Below are 26164 nucleotides of genomic sequence, written 5' to 3'. Positions count from 1 at the left end.
GGACATGGCCCAGCTGGGGCCTGTTCCCTAGGGAGGGCCCCCAGGACCCCCGTCCGCGCTAACTGGAGTCTGAAGTGCCAGGAGGGTCTCAAGGGTGGCCCGGCTGGGCCCTGGGCCCACTGTGGGGAGTGAGTGGTGCGGGGGCCGGCACGTACCGCCACAGCAAAGTGGGTGGACCACGCAGCACATGGGGCCCAGCCACCCGTCCTGCACCCCTCCAGCCCCGCTGAGCGCCAGCAGACTTGGGGAGCCCCCCGGTGCGGCCCTCGGGCCTTTGCCCAGGCCGTTTCCTCCTCCAGGCATGCTTCCCGAATGCCTCCTTGCTGAGCGTTGGGCAGTTCTTGGCTCAGGGTCCAAGCCTCCTGACCACGAGGAAAGCTCCGTCTTCCCGGGATGGCTGCGAGGCGCTGAGCACGCTCGGGGGTGTGGGGTGAAATGGAAACCAGCAGGAGTCCACGGCCACCACCCGTGCAGCTTTTCCACTTTATTGCCGGCTGCCTGGGCCCCCAGGGGTGACGCAGGCCATGGGGCCATGGGGCCATGGGCCCAGTCCTCAGGAGAGGCTGCCGGCCGGGCTGGGGGCTCGGCTCGGCTCGCGGGAGCCGGGGACACCTTCCAGAACCTCTCGGAAGTTCTCGGCGACTCGGCCCAGGTGGGAGCCCTCCCAGAAGACTTTGCCACAGCCCGTGCAGCAGTAGAAATGCCGCAGCCTCGGCCTCCGCAGCACGCCTGCTGGGACCCCCGACAGCTGCAGTCGGGTGCCATTGCCCAGTGTGGCCGGCACGCGGCTCTGCAGGTCCTCCTCCTCCAGCCAGCGGCAAGAGGGCTCGTAGGTGCAGCCCCCGGGGGCCTCCTCTGGGGCTGAGCCTGGACAGGCGGAGCAGCCACCCTGAGCCCCCGCCCTTAGGCATGCGGCCCCCACCCCACTCTCTCCAGGGGCCCCTCCTTCCATTTCCCTAGCCACCCCACCCCCTACCTCTCCTACCCAGGGACCTCTGGGTCACAGGTGACTGACCCCTCTCTCTTCCCAGCCCTCCCTGACACTGCCCCCCAACCCCCCAGGGCACAGGGACCGTCCCCTCAGAGCGGTCCCCTCTGCCCCATCCTGGGGTGCGTCCAGATGCCAGGGCCCCTTGTGTCCTTGGTGGGCGGTCCCAGGGCTCACCTGTCTCCTGTTCATCCTCAATTTGGGCGGCCTCGTCACCTGTCAATGAAGGTTGTCAGGGTCTGTTCTAAGGATAGACTGGCAGCCCCAGTGCCCACAGGGCACCTTGAAGTGCCCAGCCTTTCCCCCACCCCCAGCAGAGAGGGCAAAGGGCAGGGGGCCAAGAAGCTTTGGCACCAGCCCAGTCCCCTCCCATGGGAACTCACACCTTGGGAGGTTCTTGGGGCTCAAAGGTCCCTGGGAACCATGTTCTGGGCGTAAGATCGGCCGATTAGGGCACTTGGGGGCCTGAGAACTGGCGGGCAGGGTGGGGCGGGGGTGGCCCGTGGGTGGTGATGAGCAGATAAGCCCACTGCCAAGGAGGGAGTTTCGCAACCAGCCAGCACCAGGTCGGTGGGCGGGCAGGGGCCCAAGGGACCGCTGGAGCTCAGGGTGTGGGAGAGACCCTGCGAGAGGGCCCCACCCGCACTGAGGGCACGGTGTGACGGCCAGGCCGGCAGCAGCCAAGGGTCCAGTGCGGGATGGAGGTGGCGATGGCCGAGGAGCCCTGGCCAGCAGGTGGGAGAAGCGTCCCCCAGGCCCGTTGACCCTCGTAATTTGCTTGGCAAACATTTCTTTGCAGATGGTTCCAGATTAACTGCAGCCAGATCTGAATGGATGAGGCGCCCACCCCAGCCCTGCTGCCCCCGTGGAGCCCAGAGAGGCCATGACCTCCGTCTGGCCTCCCTGCTCTGCCACAGCCTGTCTGGCCCCAGCCCTTACCTGCCAGCTCGTGAGGGTGCTGCCCAGGACAAGTGTGAGCCTCCGGGTGGGGTGTCGGGGGCTCGGTGGGGCTGGAGCCCGGGGGGGCCCCTGTGGGGTGCACTGCTTGTGCCCTGCCCCTCCCCCCAGCCTCCAGCACATCCTGGCCATGCTGTGGAGAGCTGAGAGCTGCACAGGGCCAGACACAGGCCGTCATGACAGCTCAACCACTACGTGGGTGGCCCCAAATCTCCGAGGGAGGCGGGAAGGACAGTGAGAAGACAGCACCCTGGAGGAGCACCAGCTGTGCAGAGGGGCCCGGAGGCACCCTGGCCTCAAGCTCACCCCTTCGGCTGTCCCAAGATGCCCTCTGTAGCCACCCTATCCCGCCCTCCACGGAGGGAAACTGAGGCCGGGCCCCTGAATAGGACCTGCCCTGGTGGGGGCGGACAGCAGGGCTCGACCTCCTTCCTGTGCACCCAGGCTCACCTACGTTCAGACCGCTACTTGGCGAGGCCAGCAATGCAAGTGTATGCAGGTGAACGTGTGCGTTCTGCCGGTGTGTGTTCATCTGTGTGCGCACGTGACCGAGTGTGCACGGGCACGTGTGTGAGAGCGCATGTGCCAGTGAGCGTGTGTGTCTTCATGTGCAAGATACACGTATGTGTCCGTGTGCGGGTGCGCTCCACGTATGGGGCAGGGTGATTAAGCAGGGCCCACTGCAGAGAAAGTGGGGGACACTATCCCGGGGGCCCTGAGTGCCGGAGCTTCCCGGTCTCCTGGATGAGTGAGTGGCCTGCACACCACACAGAGGGGAGCAGAGGCCGCGGCCCTCATCCCGGCCCTGGACACTGTCTGTCCACCCCCACACCCACCCCTGGCACTGGCCCCTCCCTGGCTGTCCCCAGAGATTAGCCCTGGGAGCACCCAGTAGCTGGGCCACTGCCCACAGACTCCACGGAGCCCTCTCCTGAGCGAGGCACACTCACCTGTACCGCTAGGGCCTTCTGGGTGGCCGCTGAGCCACACAAGCTGCTTCATTACATCCTTGGGGACCTTCAGGTACTGGTGACAGTTGCAAGCCTAGGGACGGAGGAGGTGCTGAGTCTGCGGAGGTGCTCTCCGTCCCTCCAGCCCCAGCCCTGTGTTCCTTGCAGCTCTGGGTCTGCCCAGGGGGTTTCACAGAGACGCACGACACCTCCCTTCCTCTTCCTGCAAGACCATGGGGCGCGCCACGTCCTAGGAGCCCTCCCTGACTGCATGGGCTCCAAGTGGGCCCTGGGCAGCCTCTTCTAATTCCTAAGATGCTAGAGGTCTCTGCCATCACCCAGCTGTCCTCCCCAAATCCAGAGCCAAGCCTAGGCCCCCTGGGATGGCTCAACATCGGTGGGGGACGCAGGCCCAGCATCAAAGGGTCAGGGTGGGCGGCCCTAGAGCTGCTCTGACCCCTCAGCCCATTTTGGGGCATGCCGGGGCCATTTCAGTGTCCACGCTTCTTAATGACGCCTGCTGCCTGCCCTGCGCCAGGAGCTGGCATGGTCTGGCAGCTACTGGGCACCGAGTGTGTGAGGGGCAGGGAGCAAAGCCATTTCCACTTCCACGCAGAGTCCGGGTCGAGGACACGGAGCGGGCTCAGCCCCACCCACCTTACTGTCCCCGAGGGTGGGGGTGGGGCTTGTGGGGCCCGTCCTGCCCTCGCAGTGTGGCCACCCCGGGGCTGCTCCATGACAACCACTGCCTGGCAGGGTGTCAGGTCTGGACATAGGATTCCCAGAGCGAGGCAGGAAGATGGGGTGGGGGGCCCGGGCGCCCGCTGAAACCCAGCTCCCAGGCGGGTGCATGCAGGTGTTCTGTCCACGGGGAGGAGGGGCCGTGACGGGTGCTCCAGCGACGGCTCCGGGCCCCTCTTCACCTGGTGAGCCCTGTCAGTGCCCTGGACGACAGCGCCTGGGGTGGGTAGTAGGCGGTGGCCATGGGCTCCTGGAGCCACGGGCTTGGGGCGGGGAGAGGGCTCCTGCCCTGCCCCCCCACACCCTCTTCCCACGGCCTTTCGTCACGGAGCCTGCTTTACCTGTGGCCTCACTGCTTGGCCTCCAGCATCACAGCCCGGGGTGGCAGGGGGGTGGGCAGGCGCCAGAGGGCAGGGCCGCCTCTGCTGGGAGGCTGGGGGTGCGAGGCTGATCCTCACGCAGGACCCTCCCCTGGGTCTCTCTGGGGGGCCTCCTCCCACTGACCCCGGCCAGACTCTGGGCTGGCCTCCGGCACAGGGAGACCGCTGTGGGCTTTGCCCTCCTGGCTGCAGGTCCAGGGGCTCTTGGGGCAGGAGTGAGGGCAGAGCCCCGGCTGCAGGTCAGGCCCGTGGTCACTCCAGGTCCAGCTGGGGAAGAAGCTGAGAAAAGGCGGGCCGTCTAGCCTCCGGCCGCTGCCCTGGGCTGCCTGCCACAGAGGCCCAGGCTCCCCCTGTCCAGGCCACCCGAGGGGACCGCACCAGCAGGTGTGGGAGGGATGGCTCAGCGGGAGGAGGGTGGGGTGGGGTCCTCTGCAAGGGGTCTGCCAGCCTTCCCAGGACCGGTGGTGTGCACGCCTGGGCGGGGCCGCCAGCTCATGCTGAGTCACTGCGCGCAGACAAACGCCCGGTGCTGTTGTCCGCGAGGGCCGGCCCCACCCTCGGGAAGCACCGGTGCTAGTTTTCCCACGGCCGCTGCCCACTGTCGGGTCTTGCTGTCACCCTGGCCCCCACCCCCACTCCCGGCTGGAAAAGCCGGTTCTGGGCCACCTGCCCACCCCCTGTCCTGTGGTCCCCATCTGTAGGAGGGCCTGGCACCCAGGGCCTCCCTGTCCATCTCCTGTCCACCTCACGGCCCAGCAACACTTGCCTGACCACCTGCTGTGGGTGGCTGCGGCCCTGCCCTTGTGGGGCTCGGAGCTGAGCACACACCTATCACCCTCCCCACGCAAAGGGGGACGGAGCCTCTGACCTCCCATTGTGGAGAAGGGGCCTCCGAGGGGCTGAGTAGCTTGCTCATGGTCACACTTTGGCTGGCCAGGACCCCACACCTGGCAGGGTCCTTACCCCGCCAGCCCCCAGCCGAGGGGATGCGTGCAGGTGGTGTCTGAGCCAGGTCCACTTCCTACAGGGGGTGTGCAGACCCCAGCCTCAGATGCCAGCAGATCTGGGCAGACGCCAGTGGGGGGCCATGGGCGCCCTGGACGGGTGGACAGTGTGGTCTTGTTGGTCCCGCTCAGTCTCCTTGCCCCCATCCAGCCTGGGAGCCTGGGGGCAGGGCGGGCCTCCACCCCCAGAGCCTGGCTGGGTGGGAGGGGCCAGGTGAGTCGGGCAGGAGGGGCTGGGAAGGTTCCTGGCTCCCCTGTCCCAGGGGTCCACCTGCATGCCTGGTTGCCACAGCTTCCAAGGGTGCTTGGGGCCAACGTCCACCGTGACGCCCAACCCCAGGGCGTGAGGCGGCCTCTCCGGGGCTGGGCTGCCAGCCGGGACTGGCCCAGGAGACTGGTGGTGGTCCGGGACCCAAAGCCAGGCGGGCCAGGCCTGGTGGCCCACCCTCTACGGCCTGTTCCCTCCCCCCAGGCCCAAGGAGGGCAGGAAAGGCCACTTCCCTGGGAGGCGCCCCCAGCCCTTCGCTGGGCTTGGCGGGTGTGCGAGCTGGCACCCTCCGTTCCTCTAAGACTGGGACTTGGGGAGGGGGAAGCTGGAGGGCTGAGGGGTCGGTTCCCAGGTGCTGGAAGCCATGCCCATGAGCAGGCCAGCTCTCAGCTCTGAGCCCAGGAATCCCACCCCCACCCATCACTCCCCCCGGGGACTGACTGCCACCAGCGCAGCCAGAGCTGAGCAGGGGCGAGGTCACGGGGTCTGTCCTGAACTGTGTGTCCCCAGGCACATCTGCTCCCACCAGCCGTGGACGCACGCTTGCCGTCGTCCGTGGCGTCTGCTGTGCCACCAGGTAGTGGACGGCTGGTGCCCCGGTGTCGGGAGTGGGGAGAGGGCTGTCACAGGCAGGCCGGACTGGGCCACAGAGTGCGGTGGGAGGGGCCTTGCACACGCTCCTGCCCAGAGCCCACCAGCCCCTCCTAGGGCTGAGAGCAGCACCGTGCAAACTGCTTATAAACACCCTTGGACCCCCATCAGCCCCGGGCCTCCCCGAGTGGGGCGCTGAGGGGGGTGCGGTGGGAGATGGGCCTCACCGGGGGCTGCCAGGGCACAGGGCGTGAGAGAGGACCAGTGGTCCCTAGGGAACAGGGCGGCAGGAAGTGGCCTTTCCAGGCTGGGAGCCTAGTGAGGGACCCAATTCTGAGGAGGACCTGGGCAAGGCTCCCTGCCCAGCCAGCAGCCGGCCTGACCATGCTCCCTGGTAGGCCAGCCGCTCTCCCTGCCCTCAGGCCCACCACCCAGTGGGATGTGAGGTACGGTCAGTCTGGTACCCAGGCCCCAGGAGACCCCACAGGCAGGGAGGAAGGGGGCTTGGGCTGAGAAGCTGTGACACGCTCTAGAGTAGTGGCCCATTTCTTGCTCATTTAGAGCAAATTTACAGCAAAGCAAAAAAGAGCAGAAGAAAATAAACATCATCCCCATACAACCACTGGGCGAGAAGAGCCAGCATGGGGTGGCGGGGTCTCTGGCACCTTCCCGCACGCACCTACACTCGGCAAGTGTCTCCTACTCGTGCCAGAGGAGCTGCAGGGCACCAGCGTCAGTTCCCAGGGCCCTATGGCCCATTTGGTCCCTGCCAAGCGCCACCCCCTGCCCCACCCCTCCCCGGCCTTGCCTGAGGTCCTGAGACCGGTGGGTCCAGAGGCCTCCCTGGGCTGGCTTGTGCACCATGAGCCCCCAGAGCTGCCCCCAACAAATGGTGCAGGGCCAGGGACAAAGGGCTGGTATGAAAGACCCCCGGCCTGGGGGCGGGCCTGACACCTCGCGGACAGGCAGACGGAGGCCATGGAGGAAGCAATTAGGCGCCGCCCTGGGTCTGCTCCACACCTCACTCTCCCACGCTGTCGGGCAGCACTTTGAGGGGTCCTGGGTCAATTGCCCCCCAAGTGCCCGGGGGGTGGGGCTGTGAGCCTCCTTCAAGACAAGCTGGCCTGGCCCAGGAAGGCCCTGCTGGCCCTGGCACTGGGCTGGGGGCTGGGAGCACTGTGGCCCCTCCCGTCACAGCTGAGATCCCAGGCCCTTGCAGGGTTCAACCCCCCACCTGCCAGCCAGGGGCACGTGCTGGGGCAGCAGGACCAGGCCCCAGGCCCCCGGGGAGGTGTGCGGTTGAGGTGGGGCTGCCTGGGAAGGTTTAAACCCCCAGCCAGTGCTCTTCTGACCCGTGAAGCAGGCTTGCGGCCCTCTGTCCCCACTGCAGGAGACCTAGGATGGCAGCCCTGCAGGGGCCCCGCTCTGTGCCCGCCCTGCCCCCAGGCCCAGGAAGGTCAGTTCCCACAGGCCCGGCCCCTCCCCCACCAGGCCATGGTCCATCCCCTTTGTGGGGCCGGGACAATGTCTCTGCAGACAGAGCGGGGGATGGGCCTCTGGCGCTGTCGGCACCCTGGGGGGTCAGGGGCCACGGGTGCTGGGGCCTGCGGTGTGTGAGAGACCCTGACAGAGCCAGGTCTGGGCACACGCGTGTGCACTGGCACTCCGCAGGCCTGGGGCTCAGAAGCACCCAGGTCCTCGGGGTGCAAGAGCACCAGCTTTGGAGCAGCTGAAGTGTGTCCACGTGTGGGTGTGAGTCAGGCGTGTGAACACGGAGCCTGTGTGACCCGGCATGTCACGTGAGGACATGGGGCCTGCGTGAGTGGATGTGCCTTTGAGCGCTCGCCCAGCAGCCTGCAGTGCCCCGCACATCCGGGGGTGGGGGTGGGGGTGGGGGTGGAGGTCCGGAGGTGTGTTCCTGGGGTGGGAGGAGTCCTGACCGGGAGAGTCCGCCTCTCCAAGCAGATGGGGAGGGGACAGTGGCATCTGGGACAATGGGAGGAAAGCCACGTGCCCCGGGCAGAAAGATAAGCATGGTGTCCAAGACGCAGTCTGGACGACACAAGGCCTGACTGAGGGGCACTGCCCGGCTAGGGTCACCCCGGTTAGGGACACAGGGGAGGGTCTGAGCCCCTTCCTCAGACTCTCTGGGGCCGGCAGGCCTATGGCCCAGGAATCGGTCACTCCCTGCCCTGTGTGCCTTGATCCTCTCAAGCCTTCACCCGCTTCTTCTTCCAACTGTGCCAGCCCCAGCCCAGGGCCCACTTAGGACCTGGACGTGCAGACCCCACTGCATGGCGACAGCCGGACTGACAGCCCCGCTTAGACCATCTAAAGCCTATCAGAATGAGACCCCACGTCCAGCTCACTTGGATGGGTCGGGGCCAGTGTCCACTGAGGCAGACAGAGGGGTGTGAGCCACTGGGCCTGGACAGGTGGCCAAGTCCTCCCCTCCTCCTCGCATCCTGGACTCTGACACACGACAGTCACAGCCCCCCTCCAGGGGGACCAGGGAGAACGCGGACAATATGTGAATTTCAGATAAAAGGTGGGATTCTGCTCTGAAGTTCGCACTTATCGGGGGTCTGTCCTTGCGTTTCCCAAGTCCGGCACCCAGCCCCCCCAGGCTCTTAGAAGGAACAGAGAGAGTGAGAGAGCTGCACGGGAGGCCCCGGACGTGCTCCCACGGCAGGGAGACCCCAACGAGGGGCAGCGCTCACTGTCCCCAGGCAGGCATGGCCAGGACCCCCTAGCTCTCCCTGTGAGGTGAGGGTGGGTGGGTAGCCACATGCCCTGGGTTAAATCAAACAGAATCTGGGCCAGAGGATGCCCTCTGGAACCAGGCCCTGGGGTGGCTCCCCATCCCCTTTGGCCCCTCAGTACCTCCCCCTAGGCAGCTCATCCCCCTTGACGCCCATCCCTGGCAAGACGCTGGGCAGCACACAGCCCCCTCCCCGTGGCCCCCCGTTATCCCCACTAGCTGTTTTTCCCCCTCTCCCCACCGTCCACACCGCCACAGCCCCGGCACCCTCCTAGGCGGCACGTACACCTCCCCTGTGGCCCCTGAGCACCCCACTGCGAGCACATAGCACCCCTCCCTCGAGCACACCCCCAGGCGGCACACAGCCCCCTCCCAGTGGTCCCGAAGCCCCCCCCCCCCCGGTGGCCATACCCCTCCACCGTCCCCGATGAGCCCGGGAGGCGCCCCCTTCCCGGGGCTCCCGGGCACCCCCAGCGCGGCAGGCGCGAGCCGTTCCCAGACGGGGGAGGGGCGCGGGCCGTGAGAACCGCCGGCGGCGGGCGCGTGGGAAAGCGGGAGGAGGGGCGGCGCGGAGGGCGGGGCGCGCCTGGGAACGGCCCCCGCCCCCGCCGGCCTTTGAAAGGGCCACTCAGGGCGCCCGGCCCAGATTCAAAAGCAAACGGCCGCCCGCCCGCCAGCCTTCCCGCGCCGGCGGGGGGCGGGGGCGGAGGACCTCGGCTGCCTAGGGCCGTGTGGGAGGGGGCGGGCGCCAGCCGGCGGAGAGAGGGGTGGCAGGCTGGGGAAGTCGGGGAGGGGCCGATGCGGTACGGGCTGGGGGCAGCCCTGGTTGTCCCCCTCCCACCGACAAGTGGAGCTGGGCCCTCAGACAGCAGGTGACAGCCCTGCAGTCACCCACTCACATCAGGCCTGCACAGGGGGCCAGGGGACAGTTCCTGCCCCCGTGCTCTCAGCCCAAGGAGAGGGGGGCTCCAGAGTACTTCTCCAAAGGGTGGTGGTATTCCCAGGATTGGGCTGGGGGCCTGGAGGACTTCCTGGAGGAGGTGACATCTAAACTGGGGCTTGGCAGGCCTGGTGGAGAGAGTGGGTGCTCAGGTGCTGCAGGAGCTGGGGTGTGATGTGGGGTCCGGTGAGGTCAGGAGGGGCCGGTGTGGACAGCAGGCTGGAACGAGTCGGGGCGCTGGCAGTGTGGAGCGGTGGCTGCGGGGCTGAGCCCAGGGGCGGGCGTCCCCTGGCCCTTCCCCCTTCCTGCACCTTCCAGGGCCACTGAGTCAGGCCAAGCAGGAGAGGGGCCCCTCTTCTACTGCCACCTGCGCCTGGTGCAGTGCGTCTGCCGAGACGGGGGGAGGAAGAAGCAGTCCCTACCCAGCCAAGCCCCCCACTTCCCGGGGGCCCCCGCAATGCACTCTCCCTTGCCACTCCCCCAGCTCCAGGGAGGACAGCACCGTTCCTTCTCCCGAGGCCCTGCCCTACCCCTGGCTGGCTGGGGGCACACCTAGGCCCCCACCTGCCCAGGTATCCACCGGCCACACTGCTCCCCTGTGGAGACCCCGTATCCCTGTGGAGACCTTCGGGGTCTGTGCTGGTCCCAGACGTACCCGACAATGGGCTCTCAGCAGAGCTCCACCCACAGTGGCCCCGCTCAGGGTGGCGGGTGGGCAGAGAGCGGGGCTGCCTGGGAGGGGCTGGGAAGGGGGTGCCCCCACACCCCAGCCGGTCTGACCCGTGCAGCTGGGGAGGGGCAGGTGGCCGGGTGGGAGTGGGGGTGACACACGCCTGCCCCTGCTGTTCCCCACCCACAGGGCACCCACTGCACTGCCCGTCGATCCAAAGGCCCCTGCCCTGTTCGGACACAGATGGAGTAGTCACTGCCGAGCAGGCCCTACCCTGTCACCCCGAGGAGCCTCCCCAGACCCAATCCACAGCTACCTGGGGCCTCCTCCATCTGCAGCCCTGAGGGGCTGGCTGCCTCTGGCCCCTGACCCCAAGGCTGGTGAGCCTGCCCTGCCTGCTGCGTCCAGGGCTGAGGGGACAGCGGGTCTGCAGAAGCTAGGCCTGCTATCCTGGGCCAGGCCCCCTGGCTTTGGAGCTGGCAGGTACTCAAAAGGAAGAAGAGACCACCTTCCCTGCTAGATGCCAGCCTGGCCCCTGGGCCCGGTCATCCCTGCCACCGACCCCAGCAGCAGCGGTGGGGGGCAGGGGCTTTCCTGGAAGGGCTGCTTGGTTTCTGCGAAAGCAGCTGTGGGCAGTGTGCGAACGAACACACAGGCGGGGCTGCTGCCAACAAAACCTTATCTACGGACCCTGAAGTCTGCATTTCAAGTGATTTAGCTCGTGGGCTGTGATGTCTGACATCTGGGGGAGGGTGCGCCTCCTGCCCTTCCGCCAGCCCCAGCCCCGGCCACAGGACCCTCGGACTGAGGTGGGTGCCCTCCCCCACCCACCCCACCGGCCTGGCTGGCATCGCCTGTCCCTCGCCCAGAAGGCAAGTCATCCGCGCCCCACCCTCCCTCCCCTTTCTTTGGAGTCCACTGAGCGGCAGGTTTAGAGCTGGCCTTTGACGCCTCTGACGCCAGTGGCTCCTGCTGGCTCCGCGGCTGGGGCTCAGAGAGTGGCACTGACGTGGGCCAGGGGGGCACAGAGCGGAGGGACGGGAGACCCCAGCCTTTGTGTCTTACTGACCTTGGGCCTGAGAGGACTGAGCCGAGGGTGCCCACGTGGTCTCTGCCCCTCCCTCCAGGTCCAAGAGGCCTGTCCTCTTTGGCCTCCACCAGCTCCCCCTGAGGCCACGTCACACCGGCCTGGCTTGGGGCCAGCGTCTTGGCCGTGGCTGTGGACTGTTCCCTCCATCCTGTGTGTCTGTGCACCAGTGTGCCCGCCGTCCCACCCTGCACTGTGACCTGTCCGGGCTACACGCCTGTCCTCTGTCAGGCGAGTCCGCGTCCTCTGAGTTCTGACTTGAAGCATCTCAGCCCTTTTAAAAAGTGAACATCCATCAACATCCAGGAGGTACACCCTGGGGGGGCCCCCAGACCGCACAGGGGAGCACCTCTTAGAAGCACACGGTGAGGACCAGGGTCCAGAGGGGAGTGGCCCTGACCGCCGGGCCCCGGGGCACCTTCCCCACAGACAGACACAAAAGGAGCAAGGAGCTGGGTGCCTGGATGGGCGCCTGGCGTGAGCTGGGCTGGGGACTCACACACCCGACCTCCCCGGGCGCTGACCAGAGGGTCCCCTGGCCCAGGCTGTTCCCAGGGACTCATCACAAATCTCGGACCGCATGGGGGCCCCTGGTAGCCCTGCGGGAGGGTGAGAGTCCCACGTGGGGCAGGCATGGTGGCAGACTACCAGACGGCTGGTGCCCGGGCAGCCCTGCGTCCGTGCGCGGGTGTGGGTACGGCTGTCACGCCAGCCCAGGATCCGCCCTAAAGAAGTGGGCCACCGGGAGCAGGGGTCCCCAGGCCAGCGCGATCCAGGTCCTCAGTTCCCCCAGAGCCATCTGGTGGGAACCAAGGCTGGGCTCTGGATGAGACCCAGAGGGGAGGGGTGGGACCGAGAGGAAGGCCCTGCAGGCCGGGGGGAGGGCCTCCTGGGGTGATCAGCTGGGCCCACCCTGCTGTCACCTCTGGGGGGCTATGCCGAGCTTGCCGATGGGGCCGACACCCCGGCTGGCATCCTGAGTCTTGGGGCATGCTGGGCCCCAACCCCTGATGAAACCTGTCTGGTAGCTCCCGCCACCCTCGAGGCCTGTGACAGGCCCCGCCTGCGGCTGCAGGAGCCAGCCGCCCGGGGCCTCTGCCTGTGCAGGGTGGGGGCCACTCCTTCTGCAGCCTCTGTGCCTGTGTGACCCTGGGGGCACCGAGTGTGGGAACGGGGCTGGGGGCCACGGAGCACAAAGGCCGGGGAGGGGCGGGGTCAGTGGCCGCTGCGCCTCTTCCTGTCTGTTCCTACGTCTGCAGTTGGCCATCAGGGTATAGGGAGGGTCTCCATGCTCGGGGACAGGCTGGGCATGGGCGCCCCGGCTGGCCCCTGGGTCTGGGAGGGCTCCGGGGCCCCCACCACTGCAGGCCCCCAAGGTGTGGGTGTGTGCGCTGGGGGGCCGCCGGCCCGGGGTCCCCCTCGCATGCTCAGGCCCCAAGAGCCCTCTGCCCACACCCGTTCCCGTGCCAGAGATCAGCCTGGGTGGCCTCCTCCTCTCTCTCAGGGCCCCTGCCCAGCCCTGGGGTCTCCCGGGGGGGTCTGAGAGCCTGTCCCCGAGGCCCAGCCTCCCGTAACTGCAGGCTCCCCCCATCACCCTCCCCCTCCTGGGGACCCCTGAGCTGGCTCTGCTGAGAGCTCCCTGAGGTGGGGTGACTGTCATCCTGCAGTGGCCTCCCCTCCTGGGGCCCACTTCTAAGGGCTGACGTCACTGGGGCCACGGCCCAATCCCCACCACAGCAGAGGGGGCCGGAGGGGCAGAAAAATAGACGTTATGCCCGGCCACGCCTGGGCTCCTGCTTAGGGTTTTTTTTAAACTCAAATTTCTTTGATAAGATCCTTTCCCATGGTGGACAGCACTGGGAATGTCCTCTTGGCGGACGTTCCCGATGGACGATCCCAGGCCCAAGTCGCCAACTTCGTGGGCCATGACCCTGCCCTCTACGAGAGACCCACTGCCCCTCACCCACTGGGCCCCGGGGTGGGCAGGCGGGCCACCTCCCTGTGACAGGGGCCTCCCCGACGTGGCCAGGCACACACTCCCTCCAGCCTCACTTGCTCTGGCCTCGCACCCCGACGAGCAGCCCCGAGAGTGGCCGGGCAGGCTCTGGGAACGCTTCGTGTGTCAAGTGGGTTTTCCCTCTGGGAACGGCACCAAAATAGCAGAAGGAAGGAAAAGAAAATGGAAACTCAGCCTGGCGGCGGGAGCTCTCCAGGGAGGCGACCAGCTCTGGCCTGGGCAGGGGCAGCAGAGGCTCTGAGCCAGCGTCCAGGGTGCTCGGGCCCTCGGGGGCGCAGGACAGGACCCTGCCGGCTGAGCACAGCACGGAGGCGCTCCCTGGGTCAGTTCTAAGCGTGTGCTCCCTGCTGGCCGGCGGCCAGTGCCCTTTGATGTCCAGATGGGCTTAGGAGCCACCCTGGCCCTGGCCGTGGCCTCTCAGTGCAGAGCAGGGTCTGCAGCCACAAGGAGCTACTGGTCACTGGGCCTCAGGCCATCACCTCGGGGCATCTGTGCAGCCCCTTTTCTGGGCTTCTTGGGGTCCACCTGCGAGAGGGCCACTGGTTCCCCTGGGCCAGCCCCGAGGACAGCACTGCTCTGGCGCTGGACTGGGTGTAGGCGTAGCCAGCGTGCAGGGCTGGGCGGGCAGCCGTTCCTGGCCGCTGCTCAGGCTGAGCTCCTGAGGGGAGGCCGCGAGCACCGTGGCCGAGGGGCTCTGGGGGCAGGTGGGGAGAGCATGGCCCGAGGGGCCCAGCCCGGCTGCAGCTGCAAGTCGGCAGTGAGACTCCTCTGCTCGCCGTGACCAGCTCCACGGCCTGAAGACCACGGTGGGAACCAGTCCACTAACCCAGAGCCAGCTGGGTCCTCCCATCCTGCCCCAGGTGCTTCTGTGGTGAGCGAGGCTGGGCTCAAATTCAGAAATCCGAGCTTCTCAGGGACCCCCTTCTCTGCCCGCCTGGCCCTGCCATGCCGGCCTTTTGGGGTCCTTGTGCACAGATGTAGATGTCCCCAAACAGCTGTCTGCCACCCAGGGAGGGTCCTGCCCTGGGGCACACCCAACCTGCCTCGCTCTGGAGCTCAGCCCCGCTGGAGGCTGCCGGACAGCCACGGGCCTCAGAGGCTCCCCGGCCCTGGGACCCCCTTCCCGACTAAGGCCCACTGGGCGCTGCTGCCCAGCCTCACACCCGGGCTCCCACCTGCCACCCGTGTGGCCGCACACACAGGTCTCTGCCTGGCGCCCCACCCCACCCCCGGCAGCCCCGTGTGGCCACTGTTGTGGCCGCCTTCTGCTTCTGGGCCGCGAGCCGTGGACCCTGCCTCTGTCCTCACCAGCTGGGCACGTGTGGAATGCACATCTACCACAGAAGGACAGCGCTGGGCAGGGCCCCAGCTGGGCAGTGAGCCCCTTCCCCCCGCCCCAAGAGCTTGCTGTACCCCGGTGCGCCCTCCAGACCAGATTCCCGAGAGCCCAGACCCTGCACCTGGCGGGCCGCCGGCCAGGGGCTCAGCCTAAAACCTAGGCTCCCAGCCACGCCCTTGAATCGTATCCGGGATCCTCTGTGCCTCGCCTTCGCGCCCCGCCCCCCAAGCTGCCGCCACCCCTTACCTGGGCGGGTGCACCACCTGCTCCAGGTCTCCTGCCTCCCCGCCCTGCGGTTAGAATGCTGCAAATCTGTCCCGCCTGCTGCGGCCTCCCTGGGCCCCGCTGGCCCCTCCGGACTGTCTCCGGTCTCCCGGGGGCACTGGCTGGCCCCGCCAGGGTGCGGCTCTGTCTCTTGCCTTTGCACCAGCTCCACGCCCCCCAACGGGGCCCACGTGAGGTGAGGGCAGCGGGGCCCTGGATGCTCTTCCCGCGAGGGGCAGTGGCTGCCCTCTGTGCCCTCACAGGTGCGAAGGCTCAGGCGCTCCCCAGCCAGTGGCCTGCGGCGCGAGTGGGGTTTTCCTCCTGGCTACCCAACTTCCGTTTTCTCAAGAAGACACCAGCAGAGGCTCTGAAAAGCTCAGGAAAATGCCCCCCCAGGCCCCGCCTGACGTCCTGGGGTCTTTACAACACTTGCAGCCTTGAGCAGGGACCCGGTACCGTCCTCCCGAGCTCCAGCCCAAGGGAAAGCACTTCCCGCCACCCAGCTTGGCCACCGTCCGTCCTGGCAGGGCAGGGGCCCAGCTTCTGCACAGACTGAACCCCAGGCCAGGCGGTGGGGGTCCAAGGACCAGAAAACAGGGGCTTCCCTCCCTCCTCCCTCCCTCCCACTCTGCTGGGCGCTGGCCCGGGGGGCTGTGCAGAAGCGCGGGGCCCGGCCGGCCTCCACGTGTACCCGGATGGGGGAAGCCAGGCTGAGCTGCCACCAAACAGCTGGGCTTGGGGAGCTGCTCCCAATGCAACATCGTCATGGCCTGAACTCCAGAATATTCTGGGAATAGCCAGCACTCTGCACGGGGACCGGCCCTGGCACTCCCTGCCCGCCGCACCCGTGCAGACCCCAACGCCGAGGGCAGCCATGCCCCAGCCTGGCAGGGCTGGGCCCAAAGGCCGCATCACCTCCCCTCAGCTGCACAGCTCAGGACAGAGCACCCAGGCCAGCAGGGGAGCAGAGGGGGGCCCCCTCCCTGGCGCCCAGGCTGCAGACTCCTCACGGACCTTAGTCCTGGGGACGGCTGCCCCGACCTGGGGATTTCCTCAGCCAGACCTTTCTAGACATCAGGGTGGACCCAGCAGCAATCCGTGGCTCTGGACCTTGCCCTCGGAAAACGGGAACCGCCCCAGACAGAGGCACTTTGGTGGGTTCCCTGTATTCCCTCCAGAAGCCCCGTGGGAGGCCAGCCCTGGGCCAGGAGGACATTCCCAACCCTGAGCGGACACCCGCCCTGAGCTGCCCTTTCACTCTCAGCTGCCCACCTTGGCCATGCGGGCCCCGACGCTCTGCCACCTCTTGGCCACAGACTACAGTGACCGCCCCCTCCCCACCCCCGCCAAGCTCCCCCGTGCCGTGGGCATGGGCGTCTGGGGGTGGCGGAGAGGAGAAAACGCACAGACCAGGCAGTGGCCACAGCTCACATGAGCAGAAATGCCAAGGCCGTCCCGCCACCGCCAGGGCCTCGCGGGCCTCACCTGTCAGAGCCTGGGGCTTCCACACTGGCCCAGGGCCGGCAAGGGGCACGCAGCACCCACCTGGCAGCGGCTGAAGATGTCCGAGTGGGTGACACGCACGTTGAAATGCCTGATTACTGCTGTGGCTTGCTGCCGGGCCTTGAGGGAGCAGTCCACCGAGAGGCAGCGCCCAGCCCCAACCTGGGCCCGGAGCTGTGGACACGTGTAGCCGTCAAGCGGTGGGCCAGAACCCAGAGCCCACCCAGGCCCCGCCTTCCCAGCTCCAGGCTGAGAGCCTCCACTCTGCCCAGGGTGGGGCAGTGGTGCCGCTCAGCCCCCCTCCCACTGGCCCCACGGCAAGCAGACCCTGAGGTGTGGGCGGCTCAGGAAGTCGAGGCTCAGATGTGAGTCATCTGTGGGGTCCTCACCTTGTGGTACGGCAGCCCTGAGGTCAGGATGATCCTTCCCTCCTGCCTGGCAACCTGGGCAGGAGGAAAAACTGGCAGGTGAGGGTGTCAGGCCAACTCCTGGGGCTGGGGCTTCTTTTGCCCCCATTTCGTCAGCCCCTGCCCCCCCCTCCATGCCCCAGAGCTGTCTCCGCCTGGCACCTGAGTGGCCACCAGATTCACGCAGCCTGAGGCCGGGCATCGCCTCCTGTTATGGATTTGGTCTCAGAATCGTGCAGACACTTCACAGAATTGCAAACAAAATTAAATTTAAAAAGCAACCTCTAAAAACCCAAAGATGGGGCTTCCCCGGTGGCACAGTGGTTGAGAGCCCGCCTGCCGATGCGGGGGATGCGGGTTCATGCCCCGGTCTGGGAAGATCCCACATGCCGCGGAGCGGCTGGGCACGTGAGCCATGGACGCTGGGCCTGCACGTCCGGAGCCTGTGCTTTGCAACAGGAGAGGCCACAGCAGTGAGAGGCCCGCGTACCACAAAAAAAAAAAAAAAAAAACAAAAAAAAACCCCAAAGATGAAACAAGTGAACCACAAAGAGAGAAACATTCCAGATGACACGAAGCCACAGTGAATCGACCATGTATCTCTAGGGCTACAGACCCCAAATGAAAAATACCCGGCAGTAATACTATTGTTGGTGATATAACATCAACATTGCTATTCTGAAATATCTGTGTGTGAATTGTAACATGAAACAGATGGGTAACGCTGGTGTGGTGAGATCACACAATAAACCCCAGATCTGAATGGAAAGCTTCAGATGTATGTTATATATATATTTGATGTATGATATATATTTAAAAGTATTTCATCACTCTGCCTACCGCAAAGGCCTAGAAACAAGAACCAACCCTGCAGCCACGGGCACCCTCACCCAGACTGGTTTCTAGACAGGGTCCATGCTAAAGGGAACCAGGCCTTTTTGGAGAAATAGCTGTTTCTAGATCTGAGGAGCTGGAGCATCTCCTTAGATCAGAAAGCAAAGAAGTTATCAAAAAGTCTACAAGCGTCATGTCAAAAGGACTCAGGATGGAAGCCCCCATATGCCACGGTGGGGTACAGTATCTATCAATGAGGTGACAACTTTGACGTGTCCAGCATGGTTCCTTAAAATTCATTAGTGATCTTTGGATAGTGTGAGGGGCCAGCTCACCAACGTGAGAGCTGAACAGTGAAACTCGAAAGGAAATGTAGGGGAAAGTCATGACGTATTTGGCAATGATTTCTTGGCAATGGCACCAAAAGCAAAGACAACACAATTAAAAATAGATAAATTGGACTTTGTGAAAATTAAAAACTTTTGTACATCATAGGACACTATCAAGGAAGTGAAGAGATAACCCGCAGGATCGGCAAAAATATCTGCAAATCATTTATCTGATCAGGGATTAACATCCAGAATATATAAAGAACTCCTACACCTCAAAAGCAGAAAGAGCAAATAATCCACTTAAAAAATGGGCAAGGAAGGGACCTGAAAAGACAGTTCTCCAAAGACACACAAATGGCCAATGTGCACATGTAAAGCTGCTCAACGTCATCAGTCATCAGGGAAATGTGAGGCAAACCACAATGAGACACCACTTCACACCCATTAGGCTCGCTTTTATTTTATTTTTATAAAGGAAAATAAGTGTTGATGAGGATGTACAGCGATTGGGAGCCCTCATGAGGTGCTGGTGGGAATGTAAAATGGCGTGGCTGCTGTGTGAAACAGTGTTGCAGTTTCTCAAAAAATTAAACACAGAATTACCATATGATCCAGCAATTCTACTTCTGGGTATAGATCCAAAAGAACTGAAAGCAGAAACCTGAACAGATACTTGTACATCAAGGTACACAGTAGTAGCGCTATTCACAATAGCCAAAAAGGTGGAAACAACCCAGTGTCCACCATCAGATGACAAAAACAAATACACACACACACACACACACACACACACACACATATGTACAATGGAATTTATTCAGCTTCAAAACAGAAGTAAATTCTGACGTGCTACAGCATGGATGGACTTTGAGGACATTATGCTCAGTGAAATAAGCCAGACACAAAAGGACAAACATTATGTGATTCCACTAATATGAGGTCCCTAGAGGAGTCAAATTCATAGAGACAGAAAGTAAAACAGTGGTTACCAGGGGCTCTGTGGGAGGGGGAAAAGGAGAATGATTGTTTAATGCATATAGAGTTTTTGTTTGAGATGATGAAAAAGTTCTGGATATAGATAGTGGTGATGGTTGCATACATTATGAATGCACTTAATGCCACTGAATTGTACACTTAAATATGGTTAAAATGATCAATTTTATGTTATGTATATTTTACCACAATTTAAAAAAAAAGCAGTAAGTAGGGCTTCCCTGGTGGCGCAGTGGTTGAGAGTCCGCCTGCCGATGCAGGGGACACGGGTTCGTGCCCCGGTCTGGGAAGATCCCACATGCCGCGGAGTGGCTGGGCCCGTGAGCCATGGCCGCTGAGCCTGCGCGTCCGGAGCCTGTGCTCCGCAACGGGAGAGGCCACAACAGTGAGAGGCCCGCATACCGCAAAAAAAAAAAAAAAAAAAAAAAAAAAAAAGCAGTAAGTGGTTACTTCGTAGTGGTAACAAATATATATCTATGTGATTAATAAAAAACAAAATTAAAAACAAACACACACAATTGAAGTAAATATGAGGAAAGACCCAAACAAAAGGGCAGTCAAGAGTAAAACCAGGAGTGACAAGAACGGAAGGCAGATGTCCCAACATCAACGACAGGTACAAGAGACAGTGGACTCTTATCAGAGTTCTGTCAAGCTATAGCTATAAATCCTGCAACATTCTTTGTCAGAAGAGAGAGGAAACAGAGTTTTCAGGGAAAAATGGCCCCAATGAAAGGTCAAAGCAAAGGAAGTTCTTTTAGTGAAAAAGAGCCTGCTTTTTCTTGGAGTGCATGTGCATGTCCATACATCATAAACTCTAAAAGGGACAGAATACATAAAACAGATTTAAAGATGTCTAATTTTTAGAACTAAGAAAAACCACAATGTGTTAAAAATACTGGAAAATAATAGCAGGTAAAATGGAAAGCAGGCAAGAAAGCTAAATTGACCTAAAATCCCTGGATTAATTTTAACTTTAGACTTTGTTAACTCAGAAATAAATGTTAAAATTTCTAGGCCAATCACTGAAAGAACAGAAATAGAATTTATAACTTTCAAACTAATAGAGGAAAAAAATAGAAACAAGGGTGAAAAAGACAAAAACATATAAGAAATAAAGGGAAAAAAGATCAGAAGTAGGAGAAATAGAAAGCACAAATTAGTATAGTACAACTAAACACAAATTATATCAGTAATTACAATAAATGTAAATGGATTAAACTAATTGGTTGAAAAGCAAAGACTGTCAGACTAGATTTTTAAAAATCCAGCTAGAAGCAGTTTATAAGTACAGTAATACACCTAATAAGAGCAAAGAAAGGTTGAAAGCAAGAGGGTGAGAAAAGGATATAGAAATACTAACCAAAGAATGCTGGAGAAATGGTATTAATATTAGTTCAAATAGACTTTACTGCAAAGAGCAGTACTAGAGCCAAAGAGGTTCACCTCATAACTGTAAAAGATTTCACTCAACAGGAAGATATAAGAATTCTAAAAGTTGTATGCATGTGCACCTAATAACAACTTTAAACATATTAAGCAAATACTGACATGACTACAAGGAGAACTTGGTGAACCCACTGTCGAGTTCTTTGATAGAAGCAGGCAGAAAAACAACCAAACAAGATACACAGGATTTGAGCAAACATTAAGTAAGCTTGACCTATTGAGCGTGTGGGAGCAAGAGAGGGAAATGAACATAGCTGGAGGAGACTGTGTCCTTTTAAAGTCCACATGGAACATTTATAAAAAGGATCATCTGCTTGACTACAAAGCAAGTCTTCACAAATATCTAAATCAGCAGTATACAGACTACAATTCAGATAGGTTAGAAATTGATTTTTAAAAGATAACTAAAAAGCTCCCAAACCCCAAGTTTTCTGAAACTGAAAAACAGCCTTTTAAAGAACTCAAGTCAAATAAGTAACTATAACAGATGCTCAAAAATTATTAGAACTAAAAAGTAATGAAAATACTACATATCAAAATGGATGGAATGCAGTGAAAACGTACTTCAAGAAAAATTTATTGCCTTGAATGTTTACATCATAAAATTTAAAAGGCTGAAAATTAAAGAGCTAAACACTCCACTTGGAAATAACCCCAAGCAAGCAAAAGGAAGGAAACTATAAAGATAAGAAGAGAAATTAATGAGACAAAAAACACAAGAATGAAATAGAAAGGATCAACAAAGCCAAATACTAGTTATTTGAAAAGACTTAGTAAGTTGACAAACCTCTGTGAGATCAGCAAAGAGGGGGAGCACAAGTGAGCCACAATCAGAATGAAGCTGACCTCCTGCAGGTACCGTGGAGCTTTCACAGAGGAGCTGGACACCACCACGTACGTGAAACACTCTGTGAAATGGGCACATCCAGAAAAAGGTACGGACTACCAAGTGACTCAAGAAGATGCAGACAACTAAGTATTCCTAAAACTATTAAATAAGAAAGAATCAGAGACTCCTGGAAACGCCTCCCCCACAAAACACCAGGCTGAGGAGGCCTTGCAGGAAGTCAGCCAATGTTTGAGAGGATAATCCAAATGTTACTCAAAGCAGCAGAAAGCAGAGAGGAGGAAAAACTCCCCAGCTTGTTTATGAGGTGGAAGAGAAGATGGTGAGGAAGAGAAGTTCTGTGTCAGACACGGGCCTGGAGGCAGACCCAGCCACGTGACAGGCTGGCTAGGCTGGGTCCAGACTGAAAAGGTTCGTCACATGCACAGGTCACAGGGACGCTCTCAATGGCTGCAGAGAAAGCATCAGGTAGAATTCAGCTTCTTTCATGATGAAACGTGCAGCGGATATGGCACCCGGGGAGCCTCCCCAGCCTGGTGTGGGGGCCTGGCAACCATCATGCTTCACGGAGAAACATTCCCTGTCAAGTCAGAACTGAGACAGACGGCCACGGTCACCACCTAGTCAACCCCACCTTGGGGGCCTCGACCACTGGGACAGGATAAGGGAAAGAAATAAGACCCATACAGACTGGAGAGGAAGGAATGAAACCATCCTGTTTGCAGAAGATATGTCCACAAAGAGAACCCCAACTGGCAGTCAGTTCAGTAGAATTTAAGAGACTTTTGCAAGGTTTCCAGATGTAAGATCAATGCTCAGGCAACTAAGAACTAAAGGTCCACTGCAGTTCTGTGTATCTGCAGAAAAGAAAGCAGCACCATGGGCTTCCCTGGTGGCACAGTGGTTGAGAGTCCGCCTGCCGATGCAGGGGACACGGGTTCGTGCCCCAGTCTGGGAGGATCCCACATGCCGCGGAGCGGCTGGGCCCGTGAGCCATGGCCACTGAGCCTGCGGGTCCGGAGCCTGTGCTCCGCAACGGGAGAGGCCACAGCAGTGAGAGGCCCGTGTACCACAAAAAAATAAAAATAAAAAAAAATTAAAAAAATAAGAAAGCAGCACCACACGTCATGGCAACAAAGCAGAAGGTTCCTGGGGTGAAACCTCATAGACGCGGCAGGGCTTCGTGAAGAGCTTACAAAACGTGCGTGGAACCCTCGGAGAAGAGCGAGACCAACACTCACGCACAGAGGACTCGACGTGATGACAGTCACTGTCTCCACCCTGGCTCACAGTGTCAGCGAGCTCCAAGCAAAGCCCACGGAGGGGCTGTTTCCAGACCATCACGGGAAGGCGGAGGCAGAGGGGGAGCGAGGTGGGGCTCCCCCTGCAGATGCCAAGGTGAACTGTGAGGCCAGAGGGAGGAGGACAGATGGCAGCAGGGTCCCCACACCACCCCTAGGCCCGGGGATTCGCTGGAAGGACTCAGCACACCATCAGGGAAGGACAGGAAGCAGAACCAGCTCACAGAAAGCACCTGGGCGAAGCGCAGAGGAAACCACTGAAGCCCCGGAGCCTGCCTGGTGGAGTCGGCCTGTGCTGAGTCCCCCCTGCACCGGCCACCGCAACACGCGTCACCGGGCAGACGCATTAGTGACTCAGCACCCACAGTGTGCGCTGCGGTTCAGTCACCCGGGCACCCTCTGCAACCCGGAAGGGAAGCAGGCGTCCACGCAGACCACACCGTCTGGACAGCTGGGGCATGATGAGCCCCTCCCACCACTCGGGGAAAGTTTTCCATCAGCTGTTTACCGGCCGGACCAACTGTGCCAGTGGGCCTTCCCAGGCCAGGGTCAGGCCTGCTGCTTTCTGCCCGGGGCACCTCACAGTACAGGGGCACAGGCAGCGAGCGAGCGTGTGGAAGGATGCTCAGCTGCACTGATGTTCGGAGGAAAGCGAGCGAAAGTGCAGCGAGATGTGACTTCCTGCCGACGAGACAGGCAAGACGACGGTGAAGCGGCGACCGCGAGTGTAACCTGTGTGTTGTCATCCAGCGGGGATGGAGCCCTGGCTGTGGTTCTGAGCTGCCTCAGCACCGCGGCCCCAGGACTGAGGGGCTTCCTCCTGGGCCCTCCCGGCCACCGGCCAGCCCCTCGGGCTCTCCTTCTGCAGGGCCTCCACGGGGAACCCCAGCCATGTTCCGAGGAGCTTGGCCGCATCACACCACGGCCCACCAGTGACCTCTTTACCCCTGGAGACCGGTCCTCAGTGCCCTGAGTCTATCAGACTAGCAGGTCAGTCCCAGAGACCCCAGAACCGCTCAGAGCTCACTTCCTGGAGACTCTTCTGGATGCACTTCCCTCCCCACGTCTGTATCCCTCGGGGAACCAGAGCAGCAGGACCGCCTGGAGGCACAGGGTCTACTGCAAGGAGCCAGCCGAGGACGAAGGCGGCGGCGGGGGGACCGTCGGGGCAGACGCTGCGCCACTGTCCGCACGTGGACTTGCTTCTCAGTCTGGCTCCTGCCAGGGTGGCTGCCCGGCCTGGCCATGTGCCCCCCAGCTTCTGCTCAGGCCGCGCCCGGGGAAGCCACCACTGAGCGTTGGCATCTTCCTCCACCCAGACGTCACGCCCTGGCTCCCCTTTGCCAGACGGCTCTTCGATCAGCGGACTCCGTCCTCTCACACTTGAGCCCAAGCAGCAGGAGGCCCAGGGTGCACCTCAGTGCGGCTTGGCTGGCGCCCCGGCTCATCCTTGAAAGGTCTCCTCCCCGCAAGCGTGGACACATCGCCCGGGCCCCTGCCCCGCGTGGCAGGACCCTCCTCCCTTCCCTCACCAGCAGTGCTGCCTTTCTTTAAAAAATGTTTATGAGTGTTAACAGCGCTCATCATAGAAGACAAAACCCACAGTACAGCCCTTTTTTACGAAACAGCCAGTGCATCCACTCGGGGGGTCTGGACAAGGAAACGCATGATTGGGAAAGATCCACAGAAGAGAAAATGTAAACGGCCAAAGGGACACAGCAGCTCCCACGCTAGAGACGTCCGCGCCCAAGACCATCACAGGTGTGAGAAGTGCGCACAGTCGCCCCTGGCCCAGAATGCTGTCGCGAGCGCCACGCGGGTGGCAGTAAACCGTCCCACCCCCGCAGGGCGGGCACTGAGAACAAGGCCCTGGGAGCTCCGACCACAAGGCTGAGGGGACAAAGCCTCACGGGAGATGTGGGTAAAGTCCGTCTGTAACGCAGGGGCTCGAGCTGCAGCTCCAACCCCGGGAATAAGCCCTTGGGAGGGCCCTGGGCCTGTGGCCTCACAGGCTGCGATGTTCCAGGTGCCGAGGTCTGAACCCCCGGCTCCAGTCCAGCCCCTGCTCGGCTCCCGCCCTGCTCCATCTGGGCCGTGGCGACCCCAGCACCTCCCCAGCCTCTCCGGCTGCTCCATCTCCCGCGTCTGAGGCATCATCACAGCAGCACTGCACTCCTGGCTCCCAGATCTACTGATTTTCTAACGTGGCCACAGCCACTTGAGCATGAACTCACACTCAGCTCTGTGGGGTGGGAGCGGGCGGGCCCCAGGGGCTCACGCACAGGACCCCCGGCGCTCTGGTGCCGGCGGCCCGGCTCTGGTGACGGACCCACTTCCAGGCTCCTTCGGTGCCGCAGGATGCGGTCCCGGGGGCTGCTGGATGGAGGTCCGTCTCCTTGCCCTGCGGCCCACACCGAATCCTTCCTGTGCTTTGAGTCCGATGATTGCCTTCCGTTTCTGCTGTCAAGGGCTCACGTGATGACACAAGCTCCACCCATATACTCCAAGGTCCTCCATCCGGGGCGGGCCCCTTTGAGGTCAGCTGACAAGTAAATCACACCTGCAACTCCCTGGGGCCACATCATGTAAAACTTCAGAGGGTAACGTGGGAGTGCGGGTGCAGACTAGGGGCCAAACCCTGCCTTCCACCTGCTGGAGACTGGGGTACTCTCGGGGCCGGTTGGGAAGGCCCCTCCTCCCTGGGTCCTGTGACCGCTGACGCCTGGTCTGCGGTCCTCGAGATGCCGGGCTGGCCCTCCTAGTCTTAGCCCCCATAAGCTAGAAACAACCCTGGTTGGGGACAGAGGGGTTTCCGACAGGGACGGCGTCCAGAGCCACCCTAGGCACGACCACATCCTCCTCCCCTGGGCACCAGGACCAGGCGTCCGGAAGAGACGGCTGTGAGGGGCCAGGGCTGGGGAGAGTGGACATCCTCGCACGGACGTGGGACTGGCACGGGAGGCTCCCGGCTTCCCCCTGCAGCCCCGGGCAGATCCCCTCTGCTCTTCCGGCCCCAGCTTCCTCATTACTGGGGGTGGGGGCTGCTGGGAGGACCCGGCTGGCAGTGCAGAGCATGGAGGGAAGGGCCACTGCTGACGACGCCCCACGGCTCTGCAGTCCCAGGGCCCCTGGCCAGCTCTGTGCTCCGGCCACCCACCTGGTGAGCCTGGGGACCCCTTCCAGAAGAATGTGTTCAAATTCGTAAAAGAAACCACATATTAAAAGTCCAGGTTATGACCTGGCCACCTCTATGCTCTTTCACAGCTGCAGGAGTCACAGCAGACGAGAGTGGAAACAGCCCGAGCGTCTATCAGCGGCCGGGTGGATGGATCCACTGCGGTCCAGCTGATGGAACGTTATTTGGTAGTAAATAGGAGTGAAGCGCTGACAGATGCTACGACATGGCTGAGCCCGGAAAACATCACACTTGTGAAAGAAGCCAGGCCCGAAAGGCCACGTGCACGAGTCCATTGACATGCAGTGTCCGCAACAGGCAGCTCCCCAGAGACCGAAGCCAGGCTGCCAGGCGCTGGGGAAGGGG

General features: G+C 61.6%; 1 protein-coding gene across 1 annotated transcript in view; it reads right to left on the bottom strand.

Annotated features, from left to right (window-relative positions):
- Positions 1-475: 475 nt before the first annotated feature.
- EXD3 (exonuclease 3'-5' domain containing 3) overlaps positions 476-26164 on the bottom strand; it is a gene marked incomplete at its 5' end in the record, with an annotated part of 52943 nt that continues 27254 nt past the window's right edge. Inside the window, 7 exon segments of the mRNA XM_079706328.1 lie at positions 476-867; positions 1166-1204; positions 2896-2989; positions 16503-16634; positions 16850-16903; positions 24858-24918; positions 24920-25080. Of these exon segments, the coding sequence (XP_079562454.1) occupies positions 554-867; positions 1166-1204; positions 2896-2989; positions 16503-16634; positions 16850-16903; positions 24858-24918; positions 24920-25080 (855 nt within the window). The 3' untranslated portion in view covers positions 476-553.

Source organism: Hyperoodon ampullatus, assembly GCF_949752795.1.
Source record: "Hyperoodon ampullatus genome assembly, chromosome: 6".
Taxonomy (NCBI): Eukaryota; Metazoa; Chordata; class Mammalia; order Artiodactyla; family Ziphiidae; genus Hyperoodon; species Hyperoodon ampullatus.
Note: the sequence above shows the minus strand (reverse complement) of the source record. Positions and strands in the feature narration are given on the sequence as shown.